Source organism: Rhinolophus sinicus, linkage group LG05, assembly GCF_036562045.2.
Source record: "Rhinolophus sinicus isolate RSC01 linkage group LG05, ASM3656204v1, whole genome shotgun sequence".
Taxonomy (NCBI): Eukaryota; Metazoa; Chordata; class Mammalia; order Chiroptera; family Rhinolophidae; genus Rhinolophus; species Rhinolophus sinicus.
The window spans coordinates 88703788-88729471 of NC_133755.1; the positions used below are offsets into that span (position 1 = coordinate 88703788).

Consider the following 25684-nt stretch of genomic DNA (forward strand, 5'->3'; position numbering starts at 1 on the left):
CCAGAATCTCTGAGGGGGCGTGGCCTTCCAACACCTTCATTTCAGGCCTCCAGCCTCCAGAACTGTGATCCAATAAATTCCTGCTGTTTCAAGCCATCTAGCTTGTTGTCCTTTGTTACAGCAGCCCTAGCAAACTAATACAGGTCCCTTTTAAAATCTGCTATGTCACCTTTTAGAATTTCTAGTTCCCCGCTGAAATTCTTTTGTATCTGTATTTGAACATGGAAAGCACACTTGTTTTACTGCATGTGCCTAATATTTACAAATTCCAAAGTTTTTGCAGTCCGCCTCACTTGAAACTTGTTACCGCGTGTTCGGGCTCATGGTGTCTTGGATGCCTTTGCTAGTATGCTGGGCCGTTTGTAGAAATATTACGTGTACACCTCTCCAACTCCCCTGCCGTCTTGGCAGCTGCTCTTGCTGGGGGACCGACCCACAGCTAGGGCAGGAGGATGGTGGCTGCAAAGGAGACAAAAACATTGCTGGAGTCGATCAACTCTAGGATCCTACTTGTTATGAAAAGTGGAAAGTACGTGCTGGGGTACAAGCAGACTCTGAAAATGATCAGACAAAGCAAAGTGAAAAGGGTCATCTTCTTCAACAGCTGCCCAGCCGTGAGGAAATATGAAACAGAGCACGACGCCATGTTGTCCAGGACGGGTGGCCGTCACCACAGAGGCAACAATATTGAACTGGGCACAGCGTGTGGAGAACACGACAGAGCATGTGCCCTGGCTGCCACTGCTCCAGGGGGTTCTGAAGACATTAGTAGAAGCTAGAACAGAGTGGGGAAAAGTAAATCATGCAGATGTTTTCTTTAGTAAAACTGGCCAGAGCTTGTTTTAAAAAAATAAAATAATAAAAATATTGTGTGTAGGAATTATTTGCAGCCTAAAATGGTGCTGTCTTATTCAGGACGGTTGTCCTAGTTGTTTCTCGGTGCCTAAGGAGATGTTTGCCATGATGCCCCAACCGCAGTCTGAGGACCCAGTCACCCGTTATCACCCAGAGATGGAGAAGCCGTAAGTGACTGTAAGTTCCTGAACGGACTATTTATTTCTGATTCACTCACGTTTCTAGGAAGCAGCATTTCAGAGTCACTGCTTAATGTGGGGGTTAGTGTATCAGGGTCCCACCCTCGTTGGGCGCCAGCTTTCACCTCCTTTTCTGCTCAGTCCCTCAAGGAACCAAAAGCGCAGACAGAGTTCTTGCTGATCTCAGGTTTGGCAAATGACCTCAGAGCAAAAGTTACTCCAGAGCTCTGGGCCCTCTTATCTCAGCTCCCCAGGCAGTGGTCCTGCCCTAAATCTTGGCTGGACCCCCTCACTGTGTTTCCATGGGGAGGGTTTCAAAGACGTGAACTATATTTTATCAGAATTTCTCGGTTGTTCTCAGTGGGAGCCTGGGTCTCCTGAATCACCTCCTCCTCCCTAACCAGCAGTCAGGAGACTAACTACTTTCTAGGCTGAGAGGGAGCACAGTGCTGGGAGCTCCAGTTTTGAAGGGGAGGGAAGGAGAGCATTTGATCCTAATGGAGGGGGAGCAACGTCAGGGGAAGCGACAGCTCAGGGGTGAGGGTCACAGGCCCAAGAGGGGGTGCTGGGGACAGAGGGGAAGGGCAGGAGAGTCTCCCTTGTACACTTGCTCCCACAGAACATCTCAGCACCAAAGTCCATTACAGGAAGTGCTGCTTCTTTGTTTTCACTGACTTTTCCTCCTGTCCCATGGCCTCCCTCTGACCCTCCCAAAGTCGCAACATCCTTTAAAAGGACATGAACAGAACTAGGGTCACTCTGGGCAAATTTACATGCCAGGAATGTGTCTGAAATCCCGCACACACCACGGTCATCTGCCAGGACCACGAGTCCCAGAGGAGGATTTGGGGGTCAGTCCTTTCCCCAACCTCCCCTGAGAGAGGTCCCAGAGGATTGTCTCCCTCCCTGAGGGGCGATCATGGAGGGGTGGCTGCCCTAGTACCTGGGCAGCAGTGTCTCATTCCAGACCCCGGGGTGTTGAGTAGCAGGTGCACACGCCCTTCAGTCAAGAAGTGGCTCAAGGTCTTTGCAAGACAAATCTTTCCCTAGTTGTGCTTGGTCTGCGTAGCCAACCTGCCTGTCACTTTCCAGGTTGTGGGTCCCTGTTCACAGAGAGAAAACCCTCACACTCCTGGGAGACTGAGTGTCCCCTGAGGAACTGTCGTTGGAGCCATCACGCAGCAGGGCAACCTCTGCAAGGCTGGGACTCTGGACCAAGAGTCTGTCAAAACTGTCAGCTGAGAAATAATAACCATGAGGTGTTGTGTCACCAAAGAAGGGTTCATTCAGGGAAAAAGACAGAGTCGCAACCCAGCGCATGCAGATGGCAGCCATGTGCACACTCTGCCTGCGTGCCAAGTTGGAGGGTACTGATGGGAGGGAAGGACAGTTAATGGAAGGGGAAGTTAGAACCTAGAGTTTTATTATGAACAGAGAGTTCTTCCTGTAGGGGTCTCGGGATGACTTAGAGCGCAACACCTTCCATGAGCCCTCGCTCCTCCCACAGACCCTCCCCACTGATTACGTTGCTTCAAGTTCCAGTTCATCTTTATCAAAACCCAGATTGAAAATGAAACCCAAAGCAAAACACTACATGTTGGTTCAGGCTGTGAGGGGTCATTGTCTCCCCACACAACGTGGTGAAGACCCTCCCCTCCTCACAGGTGGGAGGAGCCTGACGTCCTTTTATGGAGCCTGACGTCACTCACAGGCCTTGCCTCGATGGGCCAAGCTCTGCTGTACCTCCAGCGCCACGGGAATGTTCTGCTATGGTTTTCATGAAATCCTTCTGCTCCCAACAGTTGGGTCCCATCTTCTCCAGCCACGTAGCCCACGGCATCACACTTTGACTCGCTCAGTCGCTGTTGAAGCACAGGACCCAGCCACGTGTGTCCCCTAAGGTGGTGGGGGTGAAGCCACGCTTCCTGACTGACGGGTCAAGGAGGTGTCTAAACACATCAGGAAGGGAGAGGCTGGGCTCAAAACGTCCTCCGTCCTCCGGGGAAGGCTGGAGGTGATGTCACATTCCCGCCCCCTCCTGGCTCTGTCCTAAGCTGAGCTCAGCTCCTCCCGATTCCCTATCGCCTGCACCTGTGCCAGGGAGCTGCTCCCCAGGGGCCCTTATTGATTTGTGTGGAGGGGAAAGGTGAGAGGAGGAGAGATGGAGAAGCCAGGACAGGGCTAGGGTGGATGGAGGGAACGGAGTGACGTGAACGGAGGGGAGGGGTCTCCCTCAGGATCGGGGATCCCCACAGCAGCAGGAGGAAGGTTAGGAGCCACTGCACTGGCTTCTCTCCCCATCTCACTGTCTGCGGAGAACTCTGAATCCCCAATCACTGCTGTAAACACAAACCTCCACTAACTTTGATGGGCTTTTCCAGAACCCTAAGATCTAATTCTAACAAAAATGCGTCTGTATCATCAGTCCCCAGGCAGAACAAGCAGAACAAACTGAAGGAGGTCAGGAAGAGAAAACTGAAAGCCTGGGAGACAGGCACCCCCTGAGGGCGAGGCTCTGCTTAGACCCACCTCCCTGGGCTGCATGTGTTCAAGTCCAAACGTGGCTGTGTAGCTGTGTCCCCAGCCTCCTGTTACCCACAGGGCAGTCGTGGGCCCGTTCTGCCTTGGAGACTCGATCCTGGGACAGTCTAAGTGAACCACCAAGGTCATCTGGCTGCCTCAGGCCCAGGCTCTCCTTCTTGCTCTCCCTACATCACAGAGTGAGCTCTTCTTCAAGGGAGGGCAAGTTCAAAGAGGATCTAATACCAATCCTGCTCAAACTCTTACAAAAAATTCAAGAAGAGACAGTACTCCCTAACTGATTTTATGAGGCCAACATTACCCTGATACCAAAACCTGGTAAGGACAGCACAAAAAAAGAAAACTACAGACCAATATCTCTAATGAATACCGATGCAAAAATCCTAAATAAAATTCTAGCAAATCGAATACAACAATGCATTAAAAAGATTATTCATCACGACCAAGTGGGGTTCATCCCCGGGGCACAAGGAAGGTTCAACATACGCAAACCCATCAATGTGATACATCACATAAACAAAATAAAGGACAAAAATCATATGATTATATCAATTGATGCAGAAAAAGCATTTGACAAGATACAACATCCATTTATGATTAAAACACTTAATAAAATGGGTATAGAAGGAAAATACCTTAACATAATAAAGGCCATATATGACAAGCCCTCTGCTAATCTCGTAATTAATGGAGAAAAACTGAAGCCCTTTGCTCTACGTTCAGGAACACGACAGGGATGTCCCCTATCACCTCTGCTTTTCAACATAGTGTTGGAAGTCCTTCCCAGAGCAATCAAGCAAGAGAAAGAAATAACAGGCATCCAAATTGGGAATGAAGAAGTTAACTTATCACTCTTTGCAGATGACATGATGCTATGTATAGAAAACCCTAAAGACTCCACCAAAAAGCTATTAGAAACAATCAACGAATATAGTAAAGTTGCTGGCTACAAAATCAACGCACAAAAGTCCATTGCCTTCCTATATACTAACAATGAAATATCAGAGAAAGAAATACAAAAAACAATTCCTTTTGCAATTGCAGCAAAAAGAATAAAATACCTAGGAATAAACTTAACCAAGGACGTGAAAGACCTATATGCTGAAAACTATAAGACACTTTTGAAAGAAATTGAAGACACAAAGAAATGGAAAGACATTCTGTGCTCATGGATTGGAAGAATCAACATAGTTAAAATGGCCATATTACCCAAAGCAATATACAGATTCAATGCAATCCCCATCAAAATCCCAATGGCACATTTTAAAGAAATAGAACAAAAAATCATCAGATTTGTTTGGAACCACAAAAGACCCTGAATAGCCAAAGCAATCTTAAGAAAAAAGAACAATAATGGAGGTATCACACTTCCTGACTTTGGCTTGTACTACAGGGCTACAATAATCAAAACAGCATGGTATTGGCAGAAAAACAGACACATAGACCAATGGAATAGAATTGAGAACACAGAAATAAAACCACATAAATATGGACAGATAATTTTTGACAAAGAAGCTAAAAATATACAATGGAGCAAAGACAGCCTCTTCAATAAATGGTGCTGGGAGAATTGGATAGCCACGTGCAAAAGAATGAAACTGGACTGCTATGTGTCACCATATACCAAAGTTAATTCAAAATGGATCAAAGACTTAAGCATAAGACCTGACACAATAAACTGCATAGAAGAAAACATAGGTACTAAACTTATGGACCTTGGGTTCAAAGAGCATTTTATGAACTTGACTCCAAAGGCAATGGAAGTAAAAGATAAAATAAATGAATGGGACTATATGAAACTTAAAAGCTTCTGCACAGCAAAAGAAACCGTCGAGAAAATAAAGAGGCCACCAACTGAATGGGAGAAGATTTTTGCAAACAGTGCCTCCGATAAGGGGCTAGTATCCAGAATATACAAGGAACTCATGCAACTCAACAACAAAAAACAAACAACCCAATTGAAAAATGGGCAGAGGACTTGAAGAGACATTTCTCCAAAGAGGACATACAAATGGCAAATAGACATATGAAAAAATGCTCAACATCACTAATCATCAGAGAAATGCAAATAAACACCACAATGAGATTTCACCTCACCCCAGTCAGAATGGCTATCATCAACAAGACAAATAGTAACAAATGTTGGAGAGGCTGTGGAGAAAAAGGAACCCTCATCCACTGTTGGTGGGAATGCAGACTGGTGCAGCCGTTATGGAAGGCAGTGTGGAGGTTCCTCAAAAAATTACGAATAGAATTGCCATATGACCTAGCAATCCCTCTCCTGGGTATCTACCCAAAAAATCTGAAAACATTTAGAGATAAAGACACGTGTGCTCCAATGTTCATTGCAGCTTTGTTTACGGTGGCCAAGACATGGAAACAACCAAAATGTCCTTCGATAGATGAATGGATAAAGAAGTTGTGGTATATATACACAATGGAATACTATTCGGCGGTAAGAAAAGATGATATAGGAACATTTGTGACAACATGGATGGATCTTGAGAGAGTAATGCTGAGCGAAATAAGTCAGACAGAAAAAGCAGAGAACCATGTGATTTCACTGATATGTGGTATATAAACCAAAAACAACAAAAGAACAAGACAAACAAATGAGAAACAGAAACTCATAGACACAGATAATAGTTTAGTGGTTACCAGAGGGTAAGTGGGGTGGGGGTTGGGGGGTAGGAGATGAGGGTAAGGGGGATCAAATATATGGTGATGGAAGGAGAACTGACTCTGGGTGATGAACACACAATGGGATTTATAGATGATGTAATACAGAATTATACACCTGAAATCTGTAATTTTACTAACAATTGTCACCCCAATAAATTTAATAAAATAAAATTTAAAAAAAAAACAATTCTTATGTGTGATAAAAGATACCATAAACTGTGGTTTTAACAGTGCCAGGATCGAAAAAAAATGACATATGTTACACAAAAATCAATATCCAGAATGTACAAAGCACTTGTAAAATCAAAGAAAAGGGCACCTACTCGATAGAAGAACCAGGAAAGGATAGATGGAAACTTCAATCCAAGGAAACACCCCCAAAAACGCATATAGGGAGGTAGAATCAATGGTATTAGTAAATGGAAAAATGCAAATGAAAACAATGGGGGGGATCATTTTTTCACCCATTAAATTAATAAAAATTTGAAAGATTGGTCATTTCCAATGGCAATCAGGTTGTGAGAAAATGGGCAGTCTCAACAGCTGTTGGCGGAAATATAAATCAGTGCATCCTTTTAGGAAATCAATCTGTCCAGACTTCTCAAAATATTAAATGTGCATCCTCTTCCTGCAAATCACTGCTTTCTGGTGTGTATGTAAGAGAATGTAATCACATGTGCAAATAAAGGTATGTAAAAAGTTACCTGCTGCAACGTTTTACATAATAGTGAAACTTAGAAATAAATCAAACTGTCCGTGAACAGGAAAGGAACGACAGGCACAGCTCAGAGCACTGGGGTTCGGGTCCAGGTCACCCAACAAGGCGAATATCACAATAAAGCGAGTCACAGGGATTGTTTTGGTTTCCCGGTGCATATACAAGTTATGTTTGTACTATCGTGTAGCCCATCAAATTGCAATAGCATTATGTCTAAAGGATGTACATACCTTAATTTAAGAAATGCTTTATTGCTAAAAAATGCTTACCATCAGCTGAGTCTGTTTGATAAATGGTGCCAACAGTCTTGCTTCATGCAGCATTGCAAAAACCTTCCATTTATAAAAAAAAACAAACGCAGTATCTGTGAAGCCCAATAAAAATGAGCACTAAAACGAAGGATGCTTGTAAATAAAGGATGCTACATCTATAATAGAAGGTGTTATTCAGCAGGTTAGAGAGAATGAGGCAGATCTGTGTGTCCTGACATGCAGAGATCACATCGCCAAAAAAGAAAAGAAAAATGTTTCACACTGCAGGATCCCATACCTATGACATCCTGGAATAGGCAAGACTATTGGGGCAGAAACCTCTCATTGAGGGAATTTGGGGGGAATAAGTCTGTTCTGTGTCTGGGTGAGCTGATGGTTGCATGACCATGAATTTGTCAAAACTCAAAGAACTGCATATTATGTATACAAACCATATTGCAACGTTAAAAACAAAATGACACAGAGACAGTTGTCCCCGGCCAGAGAGCCTGCTCACGGTGGCCTCCTCTCCATTCCTGTGATCTATCTGGACCTAGAGGTTATTCACTCAGTGCTTTCCTTACTTCCCCTCTTCCCATCTTTATTCCTCCTGTCTTTGTCTTCCTCCTCTGCTCCTTTTTCTTAAGCAGTGGGACACTCCCTTCAGATGGAATCCTACGTGTGCCCGTGTGCAGACACCTGTTGATGAAGAAGGGGAAGGGTCCTCTCTCAACAGAATTTCGTCCCCATGTTTTCATTCTGCAAATAAAAACAAACTGAGGCCCCCAATGAAAGGGGCTCCTCTATTGCACCCATGCTCTGTGCTCCCAACCTTCCCACAATGTGTCTCTCAGAGACCACCCAGAGGAGGCTGAGAGGGACCATCATGGTAAACAGCTTATCCTAACCATTCTAGAGCCTTCTAACTTTGCAGTCTGGTCATGGGGATAACAAAATAGAAACAGATTTGGGGGAAAACACGTCCTCTCCAGCAACCTGCCCATTCTGCCTTCTCCTTACCTTCTAATCGGAAGAGGTGCACAGGTCACGTGTCTGGTAGGAGACACTGATCGTTCAGGTTGACCAAGAGCTTTGCCGCGGAATGCGAGGTTGGACAATTAAGTTCGCAAACTTGTTGCAAGAATGTTGCTAAACATTTTGATATCAAAGGATTATTCATTATGAATTTGCACCAACTGGACGAACAGTTAACCAAGTTTCCTATTTGGAAGTGCTGAAAAGGCTGCATGAAAATGTTAGACAACCTGAAATTTTCGCCAACGATTCATGGCTCTTGCATCACGACAATGCACCTGCTTACACGACACTGTCAGAGAGGGAGTTTTCAGCCAGTAAACAAATAACTGTATTGGAAAACCCTTCCTTCCTACTCACCTGATCTGGAGCCCAATGACTTGTTTCTTTACCCAAAGATAAAGGAAATATTGAAAGGAAGACATTTTGATGACATTCAGGACATTCAGGACAAGATGACAGCTCTGATGGCCATTCCAGAAAAAGAGTTTCAAAATTGCTTGGAAGGATGGACTAGGCACTGGCATCAGTGCAAAGCTTCCCAAGGGGAGTACTTCGAAGGTGACCATAGTGATATTCAGCAATGAGGTATGTAGCACTTTTTCTAGGATGAGTTCGCAAACTTGAGTGTCAGACCTTGCAGACCTAACCTTAATAAGGGTCGTCTTTCAGTCTCTTGGCAATTGTCTCAGGAGGAATGTGTATCTCAGGACTTCAGGGATTCAGGATACACACTTCTGGAACGTATCCCACAGATATACGCATGTGAAAAGAATATGTAGATGGTTCTTTATCACAGCACCATTTATAATTCCAAAGGATTGAAAACCACCTCAATGTCCAAGCTACTGTACATCCATTCAATGGGATTCTCTGCATTTTCACAAGCTAAGGAAGCTCCCTATGGACTGATATGCACTGATCTCCAACATAGTCTATATTTTGTTAGGTACAAAGTTCTGCCTTTGATATGCTAGCTTTTCTATTTTAAAAAATATGAACATTAAGGCTATATACTCATAGACATTTAAAAAATACTCTGGAGAAAAACAATGGTTGTTGGGAAAGGATGGGGGGGTGAAGGGGGACCATGTAGAATAGATTTTTCACTGTTTAGATACATTTCTATCTATTTTTTTGAACCATTGAATCTATTCAAAATTAAATTTTCAAAAACTGATTGTATGAGAGCTCCCACTTCAGGGAAGATGGAGTAGATTCTTCTCATGAAGCAGAACTAAAAATCCTGGACATTATATATACAAAGCACACACAAGACGACTGAAAGGTGGAGAGAAGAAAGCAACTAGCTAGAGACCTCAGGACCTGAGAACAACGCTGTGGTGAGTCCCCTGGTTTTCCTGCTACAGCCTGTATCCCAAACTGGGTACTGGAGCAACTGCAGCCCAGAAAAAAGCCCTAAGAAATGCCTGCTGTCTCCAGCCAAGGGACCAGAAAAGGGCAATCGAGCAAGACACAAACTTCTAGATACTAACTGGTCTACCCCAGCCAAACACCACTGAAAACCTTCGGCCTCATCTCCCCGGCCCCGCAAACACTGAGCAGGGAGCCTAGACTCACCCTCGCCAGGCTATAGTAAGATGCCCCCTCCCCATCCTGTGTGGGCCAAATGGGAAGCCAGGACTTTCCTCCCTTAGGGGCACAATCAGTGGAGACCACATGGGGACCAGGACTCCCACCCCCACCTCGTCCCACTGTAATGAGGGCCCCTCAGCCTCCCCACTGCGGACATGTCAGAGAAGGACTAGTGGAGTGCCAGGACTCTCACCACTGCTCAGTTTTAACAAGGCCACCCCCCAATAATGGCTGTAGGGGACAGACACATGGGTAGCAGTGATGAGGCACCCCCTTCCCGTCAGGCAGACGTGTATCACAGGGAAGGCCTAACTCCCACCCTACCCAGCGGTTATAAGGAGTGTTTTCTCAACACCCTCCCCTCCTCCCCCCAGGATGTCAATGGAGGCCAAGAGAAGAACCTGGACCTCCATCTCTGCCTGGCGGTAATAAGGTGGTGCCCACTTTTCACCCAGGGTCAGAGAAGTCCTGCTAAAACACATGGTTTAAATATGATCCAGACTCTTTTAACATAATGCCCAAAATGTCCAGGTTTCGATTGACAATTATTCATCATACCAAGAACCAGGAAGATCTCCAACTAAGAAAAACAGTCAAAAGACACCAACATTGAGATAGATACACAGATGTTCGAAGGCCCCTGTGGGGACAGAACCAGGAATGCAGTTTCCAGGCTCTCGCACTCACCTGGAAAGGTGCTCACTCGGGTAGTAAATGGCCATCAACTGTGATTGGATGGCCATTAGCTGTGGCCCGTTTGCCATCAGCAGTAACCAGTGAGCCATTGGTCACTAATATAACTGCCGTGGATACGCTAGCAGAGAATGGGGGCTAGCAAGAAGATGGTGGCTGAGCTAGCAAGAGCGGATTGCAGTTAGCACAGTTTTGCAGATAGCAAGTTAGGTTGGTTGGCAGAGAGAAGTGGACGGCAGGTTGTGGATAGTGTGGCTCCTGCCTCCTGTGTCTCCAATCCAGCCACCAGCGAGACTACAGTGGTATGACTCCCCTAACTATGGCTCCGTGGGTGTTCCTTTTGGGCCTCACCATGTTCTGAATTCTTATGTGAGAAGTGGGACCAGAGACCCTGCATGACCACCCGGCGTGACAGCCTCGATGAGCAATTAGATCATTATTGGTAGGTTTAAGTCCACTATTCTATTTTTTGTTTTCTGTTTGTGCCCTCTGTTTTTTCTTTCTGTTTTCTTTTTCCTACTTTCCTGTGGGTTAGTGGAACATGTTTTAGAATATCATTTTAACTTATCTATAGGGTTTTTGAGTGTATCTCTTTGTATAGCTTTTAGTGGTTGCCCTAGGTATGTACGTGTGTGCATATAACTCATGTTGACATTTTACCAGTGTGAGTGGTGTGTAGAAACCTACCTCCCTTTATATTCTCTTACCCTTCCCCATTTATAATATAATGAAGATAATAACAGAAAGAAGAGCATACGTTAATGAAACTGAGAACAGAAGGACAATGGAGAAAATCAATGAAACAAGAAGCTGGTTCTACGAAAAGATCAATAAAATTGACAAATCTTTAGCAATATTGGCCCAGAAAAACAGAGAAAAGACACAAATTCCTAACATCAGGACCAAAACAGGACATCAGGACGGTCCCTCCAGACCTCAAAAGGACAGTAAGGGAACACTAGGAACACTACACACAAATTTGACAAGTTAGATGAAATCGACCAATTCCTCAAAAGTAAAAACTACCACAACTTGCTCAATCTGAAATGGATCATTTGAATACCCCTGTGACTATTAAGGAAATTGACTATGTAATTAGAAACCTCCTGCAAAAGAAATCTTCAGGCCCAGTGTTTTCCCCTGAGAATTATACCAAACTTTTAAAGAAGAATTAACATCAATTCTATGGAATCCCTTCTGGAAAATAGAAAAATGAAGCCACGTCGACCTTGATACCAACACCAAAGAGAGTAGAATGAAAGAAAACTACAGATTGATATCCCTCATAAATACAGATGCAAAAAGATCATAACAAAATATTAGTAAATAGAATTCAGCTATACATAAAAATAATCATATGAACCAAGTTAAATGTTTTCTAGGGATGTAAACCTGGTTCAATATTTTAAAATTAATCAGTGTGATCCACCATGTTAACAGTCTTAAGAAGAAAAAAAATCACGATTATATCAACTAAAGCATAAAAAGCATTTAAAATGTAACACTCATTCATGATACTCTTAGAAAACTAGAAGTGGAGGGCAACTTCCTCACGATGATAAAGAACATCTATTAAAAACTTACAGCTACCATACTTAATGGTGAAAGACTGAATGCTTCTCAACAAATCAGGAACAAGGCAAGGATGTCCATTCTCACCTTTGCTTCCTATTTGCAGATGACATGATGATTTATGTAAAAAAAAAAATCTCAAGGAATCTACAAAAAAAAGAGTGCTAGAACTAACAAGTGAATTCATCAAGTTACAGGACACAAAATCAACATGCAAAAATTAATTGTATTTCTATGTACTGCAATAAGCACATAGAAATCATAATTTAAAATGCAAGACCATTTACAATCACTCACAAAAGATAAAAATACTTAAGATGTAGATTTATCAAAACATATACAGGAATTGTATGCTGAATGCTACAAAACACTAATGAAAGAAATCAAGATCTAAATAAATGGAGCGTTCATGGATTGTAAGACTTAACATAGTAAAGATGACAGTTCTCCCCAAATTGTCATACAGGTTTAATATAATTCCTATCAAGATCCAGCAATAGGGACCAGCCCAGTGGCTCAAGCAGTTGGAGCTCCGTGCTCCTAACTCTGAAGGCTGCCAGTTGGATTCCCACATGGGCCAGTGGGCTCTCAATCACAAGGTTGCCGGTTTGGCTCCTAGAGCCCAGCAAGGGATGGTGGGCTCTGCCCCCTGCAACTAAGATTGAACACGGCACCTTGAGCTGAGCTGCCTCCCAGATGGCTCAATTGGATGGAGCGAGAGCTCTCAACCACAAGGTTGCTGGTTCAATTCCTCCAGTCCTCAAGGGATGGGGGTGTGCACCCCCTGCAACTAGCAACTGCAACTGGACCTGGAGCTGAGCTGCGCCCTCTACAACTAAGACTGAAAGGACAACTTGACTTGGAAAAAATTCCTGGACGTACACACTGTTCCCCAATAAAGTCCTTCCCCAATAAAATCTTAAAAAAAAAAAAAAAATACAACCACAGTGAAAGATGTGGTAGGACGCCAACCGGACAGTTGTTCCTAGATCGGCGTTAACCATCGCTGCCCACTGTATCACAACAAAACTGTTGTGAGGGTACCAAGGTGTATAGGCTGAGGCATGAGACTCACATTTTTCTAACACTTTGAAAAGCGATTTCATTAGGCAAATATTTTTGAAGATGGTGTTCAGTAAGAAAATTGGCATTGTAGACAATATTTCTGACATTCTTAATGAAACAAATTTGAAAATTCTAAGAGAAAGCAAAGATAGTTATTGTAAAGGCATTAATGTTATGGCGCTCAGGCTTTAAACTGTGTGATCAGCTACTATATGTTCTCAACTTTGTTGCAACTTATTGTAGGGAACATTGTTATTAAAGGCTTCTACAATAAAAAGTTACAAATACTGTTGTATCTCCTTTCTCTGTCTCAAACTTCGAATAGTTACTTTCTAAGAGTGAAATTTAAGGCATTAAAGAAAAGGATCAGATAAAAGAATTACGGTTTATAAAGTCCTGAAACAATATTTAATTGTCAATTTTGTATGTATGTAAATTCTTTGACACTTCTGCCCTCCAGAGGTGGAGTAATTCCTTCTCTCTTGAGTGTGGGCTGGACATAATGACTCACTTCTCATCAGGCTGATGTTATGGTATGTGATTCTGAGTCTAAGACATAAAAGTGCAGCTTCCATCTTGGTGTCTCTCTGTCTCTGTCTCTCTGTCTCTCTCTCTTTCATCACTTGCTCTTAGGCAAGGAACTACCTAAGTCATTAGCCACCTTATGGAAAAGTCCCCACAGCTAGGAACTGATGCCTCCTGGGAACATCCAGGAAGGAAATGAGGCCCCTTCCAACAGCCCTATGAGTGAGCCGTGTTTCATGCGAGTCCTCCAGCCCCAGTCAAGCCTTCAGATGATGCAGCCCTGGCTGACAACTTGACTGCAACCTTGAGAGAGGCCCTAAGCCACAAGCGCTCAGGTAAACCTCTCCTGCATCCTGACCCTGGGAAACTGGGATAAAATACCCATTTGTTGTTCTGAGCTGCTAACTTTTGGGTAACTTGTTATGCTGCCATACATGACTCACACAGTGTCCAAAGAGAGAATGAATTATTGCACTTTTATTTGCTCTAAATTAATTATAAGATATTAGACATGTCATTTGGTTTGCATTTTATTACCACTCACAACAATCTATTTACTTGAACTTCATTTCCAACTGTGACCCAAATAAACACAAAGGGAAGAGCAGGCCATCCTAGGCTGATTCTGTGATGGTCCCTAATAACAACCCTGGTTATTCACCTTCTCCCAGTTATGCAATGAAACATTAATATAGGTGCTGGGAAGGGATTCTACAGCTGTAACTAAGGTCTCCAATCTGCTGACCTTAAGACACGGGACTATCCAAGGGGAATATCTTAATCAGGTGAGTACTGACTGGAGTTTCTCCTGAGCAAACATTCCAAGTGAGAGGGATTCAGTGTGAGGCATTTTCTCTACTGGCAGCTTTGAAAATGGAGGGTCACATGGCAAAGACTGCTGGTGGACACTTGGGGTTGGGGCAGCACCCCCCTCTCTGACATTTGTCAAGGCAACAGGGACCTTAGACCTACAACTGGGAAAAGCAATTCTGCTAACAGCTCTCTGTAAGCTTGGAGGAAGATCCTGAGCTCGGGATGAGCACACAGCTTTGTGACACCCTGAGCAGAAAACCCATCCACACCGAACCTGGATTTCTAAGGAACTGTGAGCAAATAAGTGGATGTTGTTTTGAGCCACTAAGTTGTGGTAATTTGTTCCGCAGCAATAGAAAACTAATACACAGGCTCAACTGTGCAACAAATAAGCACACAGCAGTTTTTCCACTGGAATGAATTTATGAAGTGATATGCCCACTAGTCTGTAATAAAATATTTCCTTTTTTTGTATTTTTCAGGTAACGATTTTACGTGATATAAATTTTAATACAATCATTCATTCATTCAACAAATAATTTAATGCCCACTATCTATCAGGAATGGCTTCAAATGCCTGGGATACAACCTTGACCTAAACAGCCCAAAGCCCCTGTGCTCATGTGCCTTACATTCTAGAAGCTTCCCAGAGTGATTCGGAGCCATTGGAGTATTTTTAGTGAAGAAATGACACAGCCTCACTGACGTTAGCAGGATCGCCAATCCCTGTGGGGAGAACAGTCCTTGGCTGGCAGGTGAGGGGGTGGCACTAGTGCCACAATCAGGAGTGAGAGGGTGGTGGGGACTAAGGGGGGAAGAGGGCCTGAGGGGTGAGAGAGACAGAGAAGGGCTGGAGAAGCAGGGGGAGGGAAAGAGGCAGAGGTGAAGAATCCTAAAGCAGTGGAACTCTCAGGTTGAAATACGTTGTGTTATAGATCTTTAGTAAATTATCTGGGACCGAGCGGGATGTTCTGTGGAGCTGCCTAAACTCTAATCGCCTCCTTGTGCTACTCAGTTTAAAAGTAATAATTATGTGTCCCAATAAAATATGCACACTGCTGAGATGTGAATAATTCATAAAAACAGGCAACACAGGAGCCCTGGTGAAGGGCATTTTAACTGCTTTGAACACTTGCAGCTTTGAGGCTGTACATGCTCCTGATTGAAATGCACAGTAACAAACTGCTTCCCCTGCTTCTTTGTATTGAGGATGCGGGGACTCAACAGACAAACTCAGGGCTGTGGAATGAAGATCATTTTACAATAGAAACATCCGGAGTCACAGGTGTACCGTCTGGGAAAGTGAGACTTAGGAGCTTTGAGAGTCTGGCTGCAGCGCTGTTTACACACATTTCTGCACCAAGGGGGACAAATCACGGTTTTACAGATTAGCTTCCTGGTGATCAGGGGTTTCCAAGATTGTTCCCCACTGTGGTTAATAAACAAGGGGACTGGTCTCTATGAGAATCTCCAGCTGGTGTTTTCAGGCACAACTTCTCCAGGGTGAAAGAGAAAAGCCCTGTCCTTCCTCTATTCCCAGGGCGAGCTCACTCTGTGGCACCAAGTTCCCTGGGGGTGTCTTCACCCAGAAGGGTCCAGGGGGAGAGGTAAAGGGTGGGAGGCAGGGCGTCCATTTCAGGGAGAGGGATTCCGGGAAGAGAAGAGGAGGAAAAGGGGCTGAGCCGAGCCTGGTTCCTCACAGCCCCTGGGCCAGGACTCAGGGTGACAGCCTGACACAGAGCGCTCAGAGCAGGAGGAGGGGTCAGGGCAGAGTCCCAGGTTCCTGAGGGCGGAGTCTGGGGCGGGGAAGCTGTGTTGGGGAGTCCCCACCTCCCCGCGGTTTCACTTCTCCTTCTCACAACCTGTGTCGGGTCCTCCTGTCTGGAAACTCGTGAGGCGGCCCCAGTTCTCACTCCCATTTCGTGTCCTATTTTTAGAGAAGCCAATCAGTGTCACCGCTGTTCCGGTTATAAAGAGTCCACGGACCCGCCGTACGCAGATTGTCCCCAGAGCCGGAGGATTCCGATCATGGGCCCTGGAACCCTCCTCCTGCTGCTCTCGGGGGCCCTGGGACTGACGGGGACCCGGGCGGGTGAGTGTGGGGTCGGGAGGGAACGGTCTCCGCGGGGGGAAAGCAGGGGACCGCCCGGTGGGGACGCAGGACCACGGGGAGGATGTGTCCCCACCACCCGGCCCAGACCCCTGGCCCCGCCCTGCCCCGCCCACTCGGGTCTCCCGCCCCCTCCCCTCCGTCCCCCCGTTTCCGTCTCCCGGGCCCCCCGCCCCTCCCGGCCCATCGCCCGCGGACCCGGGACCCGCGCCGGGAGGAGGGTCGCCTGGGTCTCAGCCCCTCCCCGTCCCCGTCCCCAGGCTCCCACTCCATGACGTATTTCCAAACCTCCTGGTCCCGGCCCGGCCGCGGGGAGCCCCGGTTCATCGCCGTCGGCTACGTGGACGACACGCAGTTCGTGCGGTTCGACAGCGACGCGGCGAGTCCGAGGGTGGAGCCGCGGGCGGCGTGGATGGAGGGGCCGTGGGTGGAGCAGGTGGAGCCGGGGTACTGGGACCGGAACACGCAGATCTACAAGGGACACGCACAGACTGACCGAGTGAACCTGAACACCCTGCGCGGCTACTACAACCAGAGCGAGGCCGGTGAGCGACGCGGCCCGGGTCCCGGTCACGACCCCCACGGACGGGCCGGGGTCTCCCCGAGTCTCCGGGTCCCAACTTCACCCCGAGGCTGCGGGACCCGCCCGGCCCCTCCACCCGGGAAGAGCCCGCGGGGACTTTGATCCGGTTTCATTTTCAGTTCAGGCGCCATCACTGCGGGGCGGGCGGGGCGGGGTTAAAGGTCGGGGTTAAAAGTTGGAGCTGACGGCGGGGCGGGGTCAGGGTCTCACACCCTCCAGAGGATGTCGGGCTGCGACGTGGGGCCAGACGGGCGCCTCCTCCGCGGGTACAAGCAATACGCCTACGACGGCGCCGACTACATCGCCCTGAACGAGGACCTGCGCTCCTGGACCGCGGCGGACACGGCGGCTCAGATCTCCCGGCGGAAGTCGGAGGCGGCCGATGTGGCGGAGCAGCTGAGGGGCTACTTTGAGGGCAGGTGCAGGGAGTCGCTCGGCAAATACCTGGAGAAGGGGAAGGAGACGCTGCTGCGCGCAGGTGAGAGGGGCCGCGGGGCCTCCTACGAGGAGAGGAGGAAATGGGATCAACACCCGGACACCCCTCCCCGACCCCGGGAGATGGAGTCCGCCTGGGTTTTCAGATCCGGTACCAGAGAGCGACCCTAAGGGCCCCCCTTCTCTCAGGGACAGTTAGGGGTTCGGTCTCTCAAGATGGAGGGGGGCCCATCTCAGAAATAACTGATCAGCGGTTCCCTGTGACTCTGGCAGCTGCTCTGGGAACCCGGGGGGACTTTCTCTCTCAGGCCTTGTTCCCTGCCCCGCACACAGTGTGACTGAGCTCTGACCCCAGCTTTTCTGAGTCATGTGGCCTCCACCCAGCTCAGGACCAGGAATCCCTTTTCTCTCCATCAGAGACCTGTCTCTGCCCTGGGCTGTCTCACCCTGATTCTAGAACTTTCTAAAGACTAGAGATTATCCCGGATGCCTGTGTCCAGTGTGGTGTCTGGGTTTTGTGCTCCCTTCCCCCACCCAGTTGTCCTGACCATTCTCGGGATGGTCACATGCCCACTGCTGGAGTGTCCCCTGAGGGATGCAAAGGTCCTGAATTTTCTGACCCTTCTCCTCAGACCCTCCAAAGACACACGTGACCCACCACCGCACCTCTGACCGTGACGTCACCCTGAGGTGCTGGGCGCTGGGCTTCTACCCTGCGGAGATCACCCTGACCTGGCAGCGTGATGGGGAGGACCTGACCCAGGACACGGAGCTCGTGGAGACCAGGCCCTCAGGGGATGGGACCTTCCAGAAGTGGGCAGCTGTCGTGGTGCCTTCTGGAGAGGAGCAGAGATACACGTGCCATGTGCAGCACGAGGGGCTGCCCGAGCCCCTGACCCTGAGATGGGGTACGGAGGGGGCCGTGGGCACAGAGCCTCTTCTCAGGGAAAGCAGGGGCCTCTGGAGGACATCAGGTCGGGGCTGAGGCCTGGGGGTCAGGGCCCTCACCTTCCCGTCCCTTCCAGAGCCGCCGCCTCAGGCCGCCATCCCCGCTGCCATGGTGGTGGTGGGCGTCATTGCTGGGCTGGTCCTCCTTGTAGCTGCGGTCATTACAGCTGTGCTGTGGAGGAGGAAGCGCTCAGGTAGGGAAGGGGCGGGGACTGAGGTGTCTTGTCCCACTGGGGGGTTTCAGGCCCCAAGTGGATGTGTGTCCTGCCTCGTTAGTGGGAAGGACCATCCACACACGTGTGCTTGCCCTGTCTGGGGCCTTATTTCTAACACTTTATTAATGCACGTGTGAAAATGAGGGACAGATTTATCACCTTGGTGATTCTGGTGATGGGGATCTGATTCTCAATAGTCACAGGTCAGAGCGGAAGGTCCCGCTGAGGACAGACCTCCAGGAGGGTGGTTGGTCTGCAGTCACAGTTCTGGAAACTTCTCTGGGGTCCAGGACCAGAGTGTTCCTTTAGGACCTCATGGCCCTGCCTCCTTCCTGGCTTCTCACGTGACATTTTCTTCCCGCAGGTGGAAAAGGAGGGAGCTACACTCAGGCTGCAGGTGAGCATGGAGGGGGGTGATCCCTGCGACCCTTGGAATAGATGGAAGCCCTTGGGGAGCTCACCCACCCCCATAATTCCTCCTTTAGCCACATCTGCTGTGAGCTCTGACCACATCCTGTTTTGTTCTCCCCCAGGCGGTGACAGTGCCCAGGGCTCTGATGTGTCCCTCACGGCTTCTAAAGGTGAGACCTGGAGGCCTGAAGTGGGAAGAGGGGCAGAGGGGACAGGACTGGGTACTGGGGATTCTTAGTGACAGTTTGAGCAGCGGTGAACTGTTGAGAATGTCACCACTTACAGCCACTAACCTGAATTTGTTCGTGATTATTTTCTTCTACAGCGTGAGACAGCTGCCTTGTGGGGACTGATGATGCGAGATTTGTTCCTGCCCCCACTTTGTGACACGGGAACCTCTGATCTCTCTTTCTGCAAAGGGCATCTGAATGTGTCTGCGTTCCTCTCGCATCATGTGAGGAGGTGGGAGACTGCCCGCCCCTGCCCTCCACGCCCCCTCCCCACACTGACCGAGTCTCTTCCCTGACCCACTGTCCTGTTCCAGCAGAAGCTGTTTCCATCCCCACCTTTGCTTCATGTTACTCTGAGCGGAGACTTTTACTTTCTATGGAAATAAGAATCTGGATATGAATTTGTTTTTTCATTTCTTGCTATGAATGGTTGAGGGATTAATTAAAGGACAAAATCCTAAAGTTGGAGAGGAAATAAATGGATGACCTGAGAACTTTCCAGAATCCGTGTGTTTGCTGTGCTGATTCTGTTGCGGGTGGAGACAGGAGAGGCTGTGAGGACCGAGCGTGGACGCCGCCTGAGCCCAGTCGGGGCTCAGTGCATCGTGGGCTCTGACGTTGTCACTCCTCGGTGGGGTCACCTCTCTGCCCCTTTGTCCTCGTTCCTTCAGTAGGACCTTGTCCCACCAGGACCTGTGATCACAGGGACTCGAGCATCACCCAGGTCTGGTCTTGTCAGTGACAGCTTCGTGTGGCCGGGTCACCAAGGCTCAGGCCTGGCCCAGCCCTCAGCCCCCATCTTCTGGGTGTTCATTTGTTGTTTCTATAGAGGAATATGACTGTGTTTGTTCTTGTTACGAGTCCTGGTCTCATTCTCCTCTGGGTGTCCCCTATCTGTCAGCAGCAGGTGTTTTACTTGTCATTGTCCCCACATGCCCAGGGGACCCTGCACACAGGAGTATGTGGCTTGAGAGATGAATTTTCAGGCTCATCCAGCTCTCGCCTCCTTCCAGGGCTTGATGGTTCTTTCCATCTTTTCCCAAACTATCAGAGGAACCAGATTCTGGAATGAGCAGAGGAGGGATCCCGTGATTTCCCATCTTAGATAAGTTCCTGCTGGAATTCTGCTCTGCTCGCCGCCCTCTCTCCCTGCCCTGAGCTCTAGTGCTGGCCCCAGTCCTAGCTCAGATTTATGAAGTACAGTCTGCTTGAGATTTATATTTGGTTTGAAAAGGGGACCCATAAGTCGGGGCTCACTGTTTCCTGAAGAGGGAAATATAGCTGCTGTGATGAGCAGGAGGGCAGGTGTGGGAGAAAGAAGGCTGGAGGGGGGAGAGCAGCCCCTGTGAGAAAAGTGGAGGTGGCCCTGATGCCATGTGAGGGGACTTGGTGCTGTGGCTGACACAAAACAGCATGTGACCCGAGGCTACATTAATAGACACTGTCCTTAGAACAGGGAGGCGCTGTCACTGACCATTGACTGACATTGGGTGTGTGCCAGATGTGTGACAGTGTCTGCATCTGGGAAACATCACTGAAGTCAGAGAAATGGCTGAATTTGTGGAGCGTCTGTTCCAGTGGAAAGAAACAGACTATATCCTATAAACACAGTAAATGAGGAGGGTGTTTATGTTAGAAGGAGATAGGTGTTCCGGGAAAATGCAGTGGGGAAGGGGATCCAGAGTGTGGGGTGTGGGGACAGGGAAGATGGCTGTTTTGGTTGGGCTGCTCAGGAGACCTCAGTGGGAAGCTGACCTTGAGGGAAGATGGGAAGGACATAAGGAATTGTTCTTTCCAGGCAGGGAACCTGCAGTGGGAATGCCCTGGGGCAGGAGTTGTCTGGTTTCTGGAAAGAACTGGGAGGCCAGTGTGGCTGCAGCAGAGAGTGATGGAGAAGAGACAGGTGCGGCCAGACCACGTGGCGGGAGGATGGTAGAGGGCAGTGAGCTGTGCTCGGAGTGAAGGGGGAGGTACAGGACAGTTAGGAGCAGAAGGGGACATGGTGTGACCTCCTTTCAGGGGACCGCTGGGGCTTCGTTGCTGAGAACAGACTTGGGGGAGGGAGGCCGTCGGGAAGCCGGAGGAATCTGCAGGGTCTGGGCTGGACCTGCTGCCACTGGGGGTGAGCGGTGGGAATAGTGGGAGTGGGGGTCTGGGTACGTCCTGACGGTGGACATTACAGCATTTCCTAATGGGCAAGTCTGGGGTGTGAGAGTCAGGGACACCCAACATCTCAGAGGATACAAGTAGAAAGATGGAGTTGCTATCAGCAGAAATGGAGAAGACTCTGGAAGGAGCATATCTGAGGGGTGGGGGGCCTCATAGACATTCATTTTAAAGATGCTGGAGCTGAGATGTCTGTTAGAAATACAATGTGGTCATCGGACTGGCAGTTGGGCAGATGAGTCTAGAGACTAGGGGAAATGTCTCGGGTGGAGAAATAGACTTGGGAGTTGACACATATAAATGAGATTTAAAGCCTTGAGCACAGATGAGGTCACCAAGGGAGTGATGGCTGTAGAAGAGAAAGGAACAGGACTGAACCCTGAACCCCCAGTGCTGTGATCTGATCAGACAACAGACCTATGCACACGGCACAGTTCTGGCCCCACGTTGATAAGGCAGGTAGACCAGCGAGTCCCAAACTTCCCTGGGCACAGGAATCCCCTGGACATCTTGTTAAGACTCAGAAAGTCTGGAGCAGAGCAGAGACTCTGGATTCATGAGGAGGTTGGTGCCGCTGCTGGTCTTCAGATCACACTTTTAGTAGCAAGACCGTCACCAGGATTCCCACAGGCTGTGCGTCAGCCTCACCTGCAGGGCTTGTTACAGAAGCGACTCCTGGGCTTGTGTCCTGTTCTCTGAGACGGTGGGTCTGGGAGAGGCCTGAGTGTCTGTAAGAAGCCCACAAGCTGTCCTGGGGCTCAGCCAGCTTGGGAACCTCTGAGGTCAGTGATGGAACTCAGGGTGGGCAATGGTCTTAAATAACCTTTTAAAGGTGTTTTTCCTCAGAAAGGGGAGGACATATATCGTCAATTATGAGACGTGATGTTGGGAGTTACATGTTCTCTCTACCATGGGGCAGAGTCAGGTGGGAGTTAGGAGTGGGTCACAGGTCAGTGTAATAAAATCTCTGAAAGCTCGCTCCTGAAACTGTTCCCAAGATTGATTTCTGGGAGCAAACAACGGAATCGATTTTTCTCTAATTTAGACACACACACACACACACGCACACGCACACAGACGCACACACACGAGGTCAGACAATTAAGTTCAGGAACTCATCCTAGAAAAAGTGCTACATCCCTCGCTGCTGAATATCACTACGGTCACCTTCGAAGTACTCCCCTTGCGAAGCTATGCACCCGTGCCAGTGCCTGTTCCCCCTTCAAAGCTATTTTGGAACTCTTTTTCTGGAATGGCCATCAGAGCTGTTGTCATATCACCCTTGATGTCCTGAATGTCATCATAAGTTTTCCTTTCAATCTTTCCTTTATCTTCGGGTAAAGAAAGAAGTCATTGGGGGCCAGATCAGGTGAGTAGGGAGGGTGTTCCAAAACAGTTATTTGTTTACTGGCTAAAAACTCCCTCACAGACAGTGACGTGTGAGCTGGTGCATTGTCGTGATGCAAGAGCCATGAATTGTTGGTGAAAAGTCCAGATTGTCTAACTTTCACGCAGCCTTTTCAGCACTTCCAAATGGTAAACTTGGTTAACTGTTTGTCCAGTTGGTACAAATTCATAATGAATAATCCCTCTGTTATCAAAAAAGTTTAGCAAGATTGTTACAAGATCACGAACTTAATAGTCCTACCTCACACATGCCCACGTGTGCGTGTATGTGTATGTGAGTGTGTGTGTGTGTGTGTGTTTAAAACATTCTGGCAAAATACTATTTTGGGCAGGCCACAGAATAGGCTTGAGGCCACACACCAGGAATTGACCCAGAGTCTCCCCAGGTCGGGTCCCACGTGGGAACCACTGCCCCTGCTGCTGGGCACACGTGTCACTGCTCACACCACTGACATCCATGTGGACCCCAGACCCTGCAGCCATGACTGCTGTCACTACCACTCCTGGCAGCTGTGTTGTTACAGCCAAATGCGTTCTGCTCGGTTCCAGCCTCTGTGTCACCACGTCCTGAGTCAGAGTCTGGCATGTGGTCACCTGACCAGGGAGCCTCATGCCGTGTCCAGCTGCAAGAGTGTTGGGGACAGTGGGTTTCCCTCTTTTATAGAGTGAAGTGGCCTCTGCTTCTCACCAAGAGTCTCTGTGTGGAATTTTCCTAATGTAGGAAAAGAGTTCAGGTGTTCAAGGTGAGGGTTGTAAAAAGAATGACTAATTTCAATTCTCGGAGCAAACATCTGAGACTAGAACTTTCTCTGGTACTTTTAGGCACTCAGGTTTGGCTGGAAGAACAGGGACTAATAATTGACATCCAAGGGGGAGGTTGACTTGCTCACTCTTACTCTAAATTTCTTTGTGGGATGGTGAGGGATTTTTTCTCTCCACTGAACCAATTCTCTGATTCTCGGACACCACCTGGGCGTCCCACAATCAGGGAATTCTGCCACTACCTGGAGACAGCATCAGACCCCACAGGTTACGGGCTCCGTCCCACAGGCAGCCCTCACTTCAGATGCAAGTCACAAGTTTCAGGTCCCCCTCATGTTACCTGAATTTCTGCCTGATGTGGGTAGTAAGTTGGGGGTCCCCTGTTTCAAGTTCAATAATTTGCTAGAACAACTCATAGAACTCAGGAAAATGCTAAGCTTACTGTTACAGTTGGTTATAAAGGATACAAGTGAGCAGCCAGATGAAGAGGTCCGGAGGGAGAGGTCTGGAAGGGTCCCCAGCGCAGGAGCCTGTGTCACTGAGGTGGAGTGTGTCACCCTCCCAGCACATGGATGTGATGAGCAATTCGGCAGCTCTCTGAATTCTGTCGATTTAGGTTTTGTTTTTAATGTAAGTCTCATGACGTAGGCCTGATTGATTAAGTGATTGGCCATTGGTGATTGAACTCAGCCTCCAGCTCCTCTCCCCAGAGGTCAGGGCGTGAGGCTGAAAGTTGCAACCTTCTAATCATGGCTGGTCTTTTTGGTGACGATCCCTCATCCCGAAGCTCTCTAGGACCCCTCAGCCAAGAGTCATCTCATTGGCACCCAAAAACAGTCTTCTCACTCAGGAGATTTCAAAGGTTTTAGGAACTCTGTGTCAGGAACTGGGGACAAAGACCAAATTTTTTATTATGTCACAGGTCTTTGACCACAGATCCATTTATAACAAAAGAATTGTAACAGTTAAAAGATGCTGGCACATTACAGGCGTCCCATTCAGTTATTAACAATTAGTCCATTCCAGTGTCCTATTGAATATATTTACATGCCTAATAAATTTACAGAAATTGCCCAACATTTTAGTCAGACAGGAATTTCAAATTAACTATAATGGGATATCATGGCTAAAATGAAAAAGAGAAAACCAATTGTTGGCAAGAATTTAATTATATCTCTCATATATTGCTAGTGGGAGAGTAAATTGATTCAAATACTTTGAAAAATTCTTTGGCCATACATTCTAAAGCCAAACATTCACTCGCCCTATGACCCTACATTTCTACTCCTACTTACATAACTAATAGACATGCGTGCATGTGTGTGCCAGAATATATGAAAAAATCGTTTTCATGGCAGCATGATTTGTGAAATCTGGGCCTAAAACAAATGTCCATGAACGTGAGAGGACAGAAGCATGGTCCTGTTCATATAACAGACCCCCTGTAGCCGTGGGAATGAATCATCTGCCACCACACGGCCTTAAGGGTGAGACCCAGGGACATAACGTTGAGTGAGAGGCAGATACCGAGGGGTTTCCCCTGTAATATTCCAGTCTACCAACACCTGACAGAACTCATCTCCGCTGTTAAAAACCAAGCTAAGAGCTACTTGGGGAGAGGTTGGTTTATGACTGAATACGTCTCAAGAGGGTTTCCTGGAGCTGGAAATGTTCCTTGGTGTGGGTGTTGCTTATCCCAACGTTCACTTTGGGAAAATCCACTGTACACTTATGATTCGTCCACCTCTTTCTATGGGTGTGTTAACCTAAAAATAAAAAGGCTTTCAAAGTGAGAGGCAACAAGCATTTTAGATTAAAAAAAAGAGTAGCTATTTGGGAAGCGTTGATTCAGACAGAAACACACAGAATATACCTGTAAGGAAGAAAAAGGT

The 25684-nt window shown here is 47.6% G+C and overlaps 1 protein-coding gene across 1 annotated transcript; it reads left to right on the forward strand.

Annotated features, from left to right (window-relative positions):
- Positions 1 to 16462: 16462 nt before the first annotated feature.
- On the forward strand, positions 16463 to 19952 carry LOC109439920 (HLA class I histocompatibility antigen, B alpha chain). The gene is made up of 8 exons (XM_074332899.1): positions 16463 to 16617; positions 16896 to 17180; positions 17421 to 17696; positions 18286 to 18561; positions 18679 to 18795; positions 19181 to 19213; positions 19350 to 19397; positions 19553 to 19952. Exons 1-8 carry the CDS (start codon positions 16554 to 16556, stop codon positions 19555 to 19557), a joined length of 1104 nt encoding a protein of 367 aa, XP_074189000.1. The 5' UTR covers positions 16463 to 16553; the 3' UTR covers positions 19558 to 19952.
- The last annotated feature ends 5732 nt before the right edge of the window (positions 19953 to 25684 follow it).

What these genes read in the sequence shown, in the direction of transcription:
- LOC109439920 (XM_074332899.1), top strand. Translation starts at nt 16,554, where the DNA reads ATGGGCCCTGGAACCCTCCTCCTGCTGCTCTCGGGGGCCCTGGGACTG. An exon ending in GGAGACGCTGCTGCGCGCAG is followed by an intron (nt 17,697 to 18,285) that starts GTGAGAGGGGCC and finishes CCTTCTCCTCAG; the next exon opens with ACCCTCCAAAGACACACGTG. An exon ending in GTGGAGGAGGAAGCGCTCAG is followed by an intron (nt 18,796 to 19,180) that starts GTAGGGAAGGGG and finishes TTCTTCCCGCAG; the next exon opens with GTGGAAAAGGAGGGAGCTAC.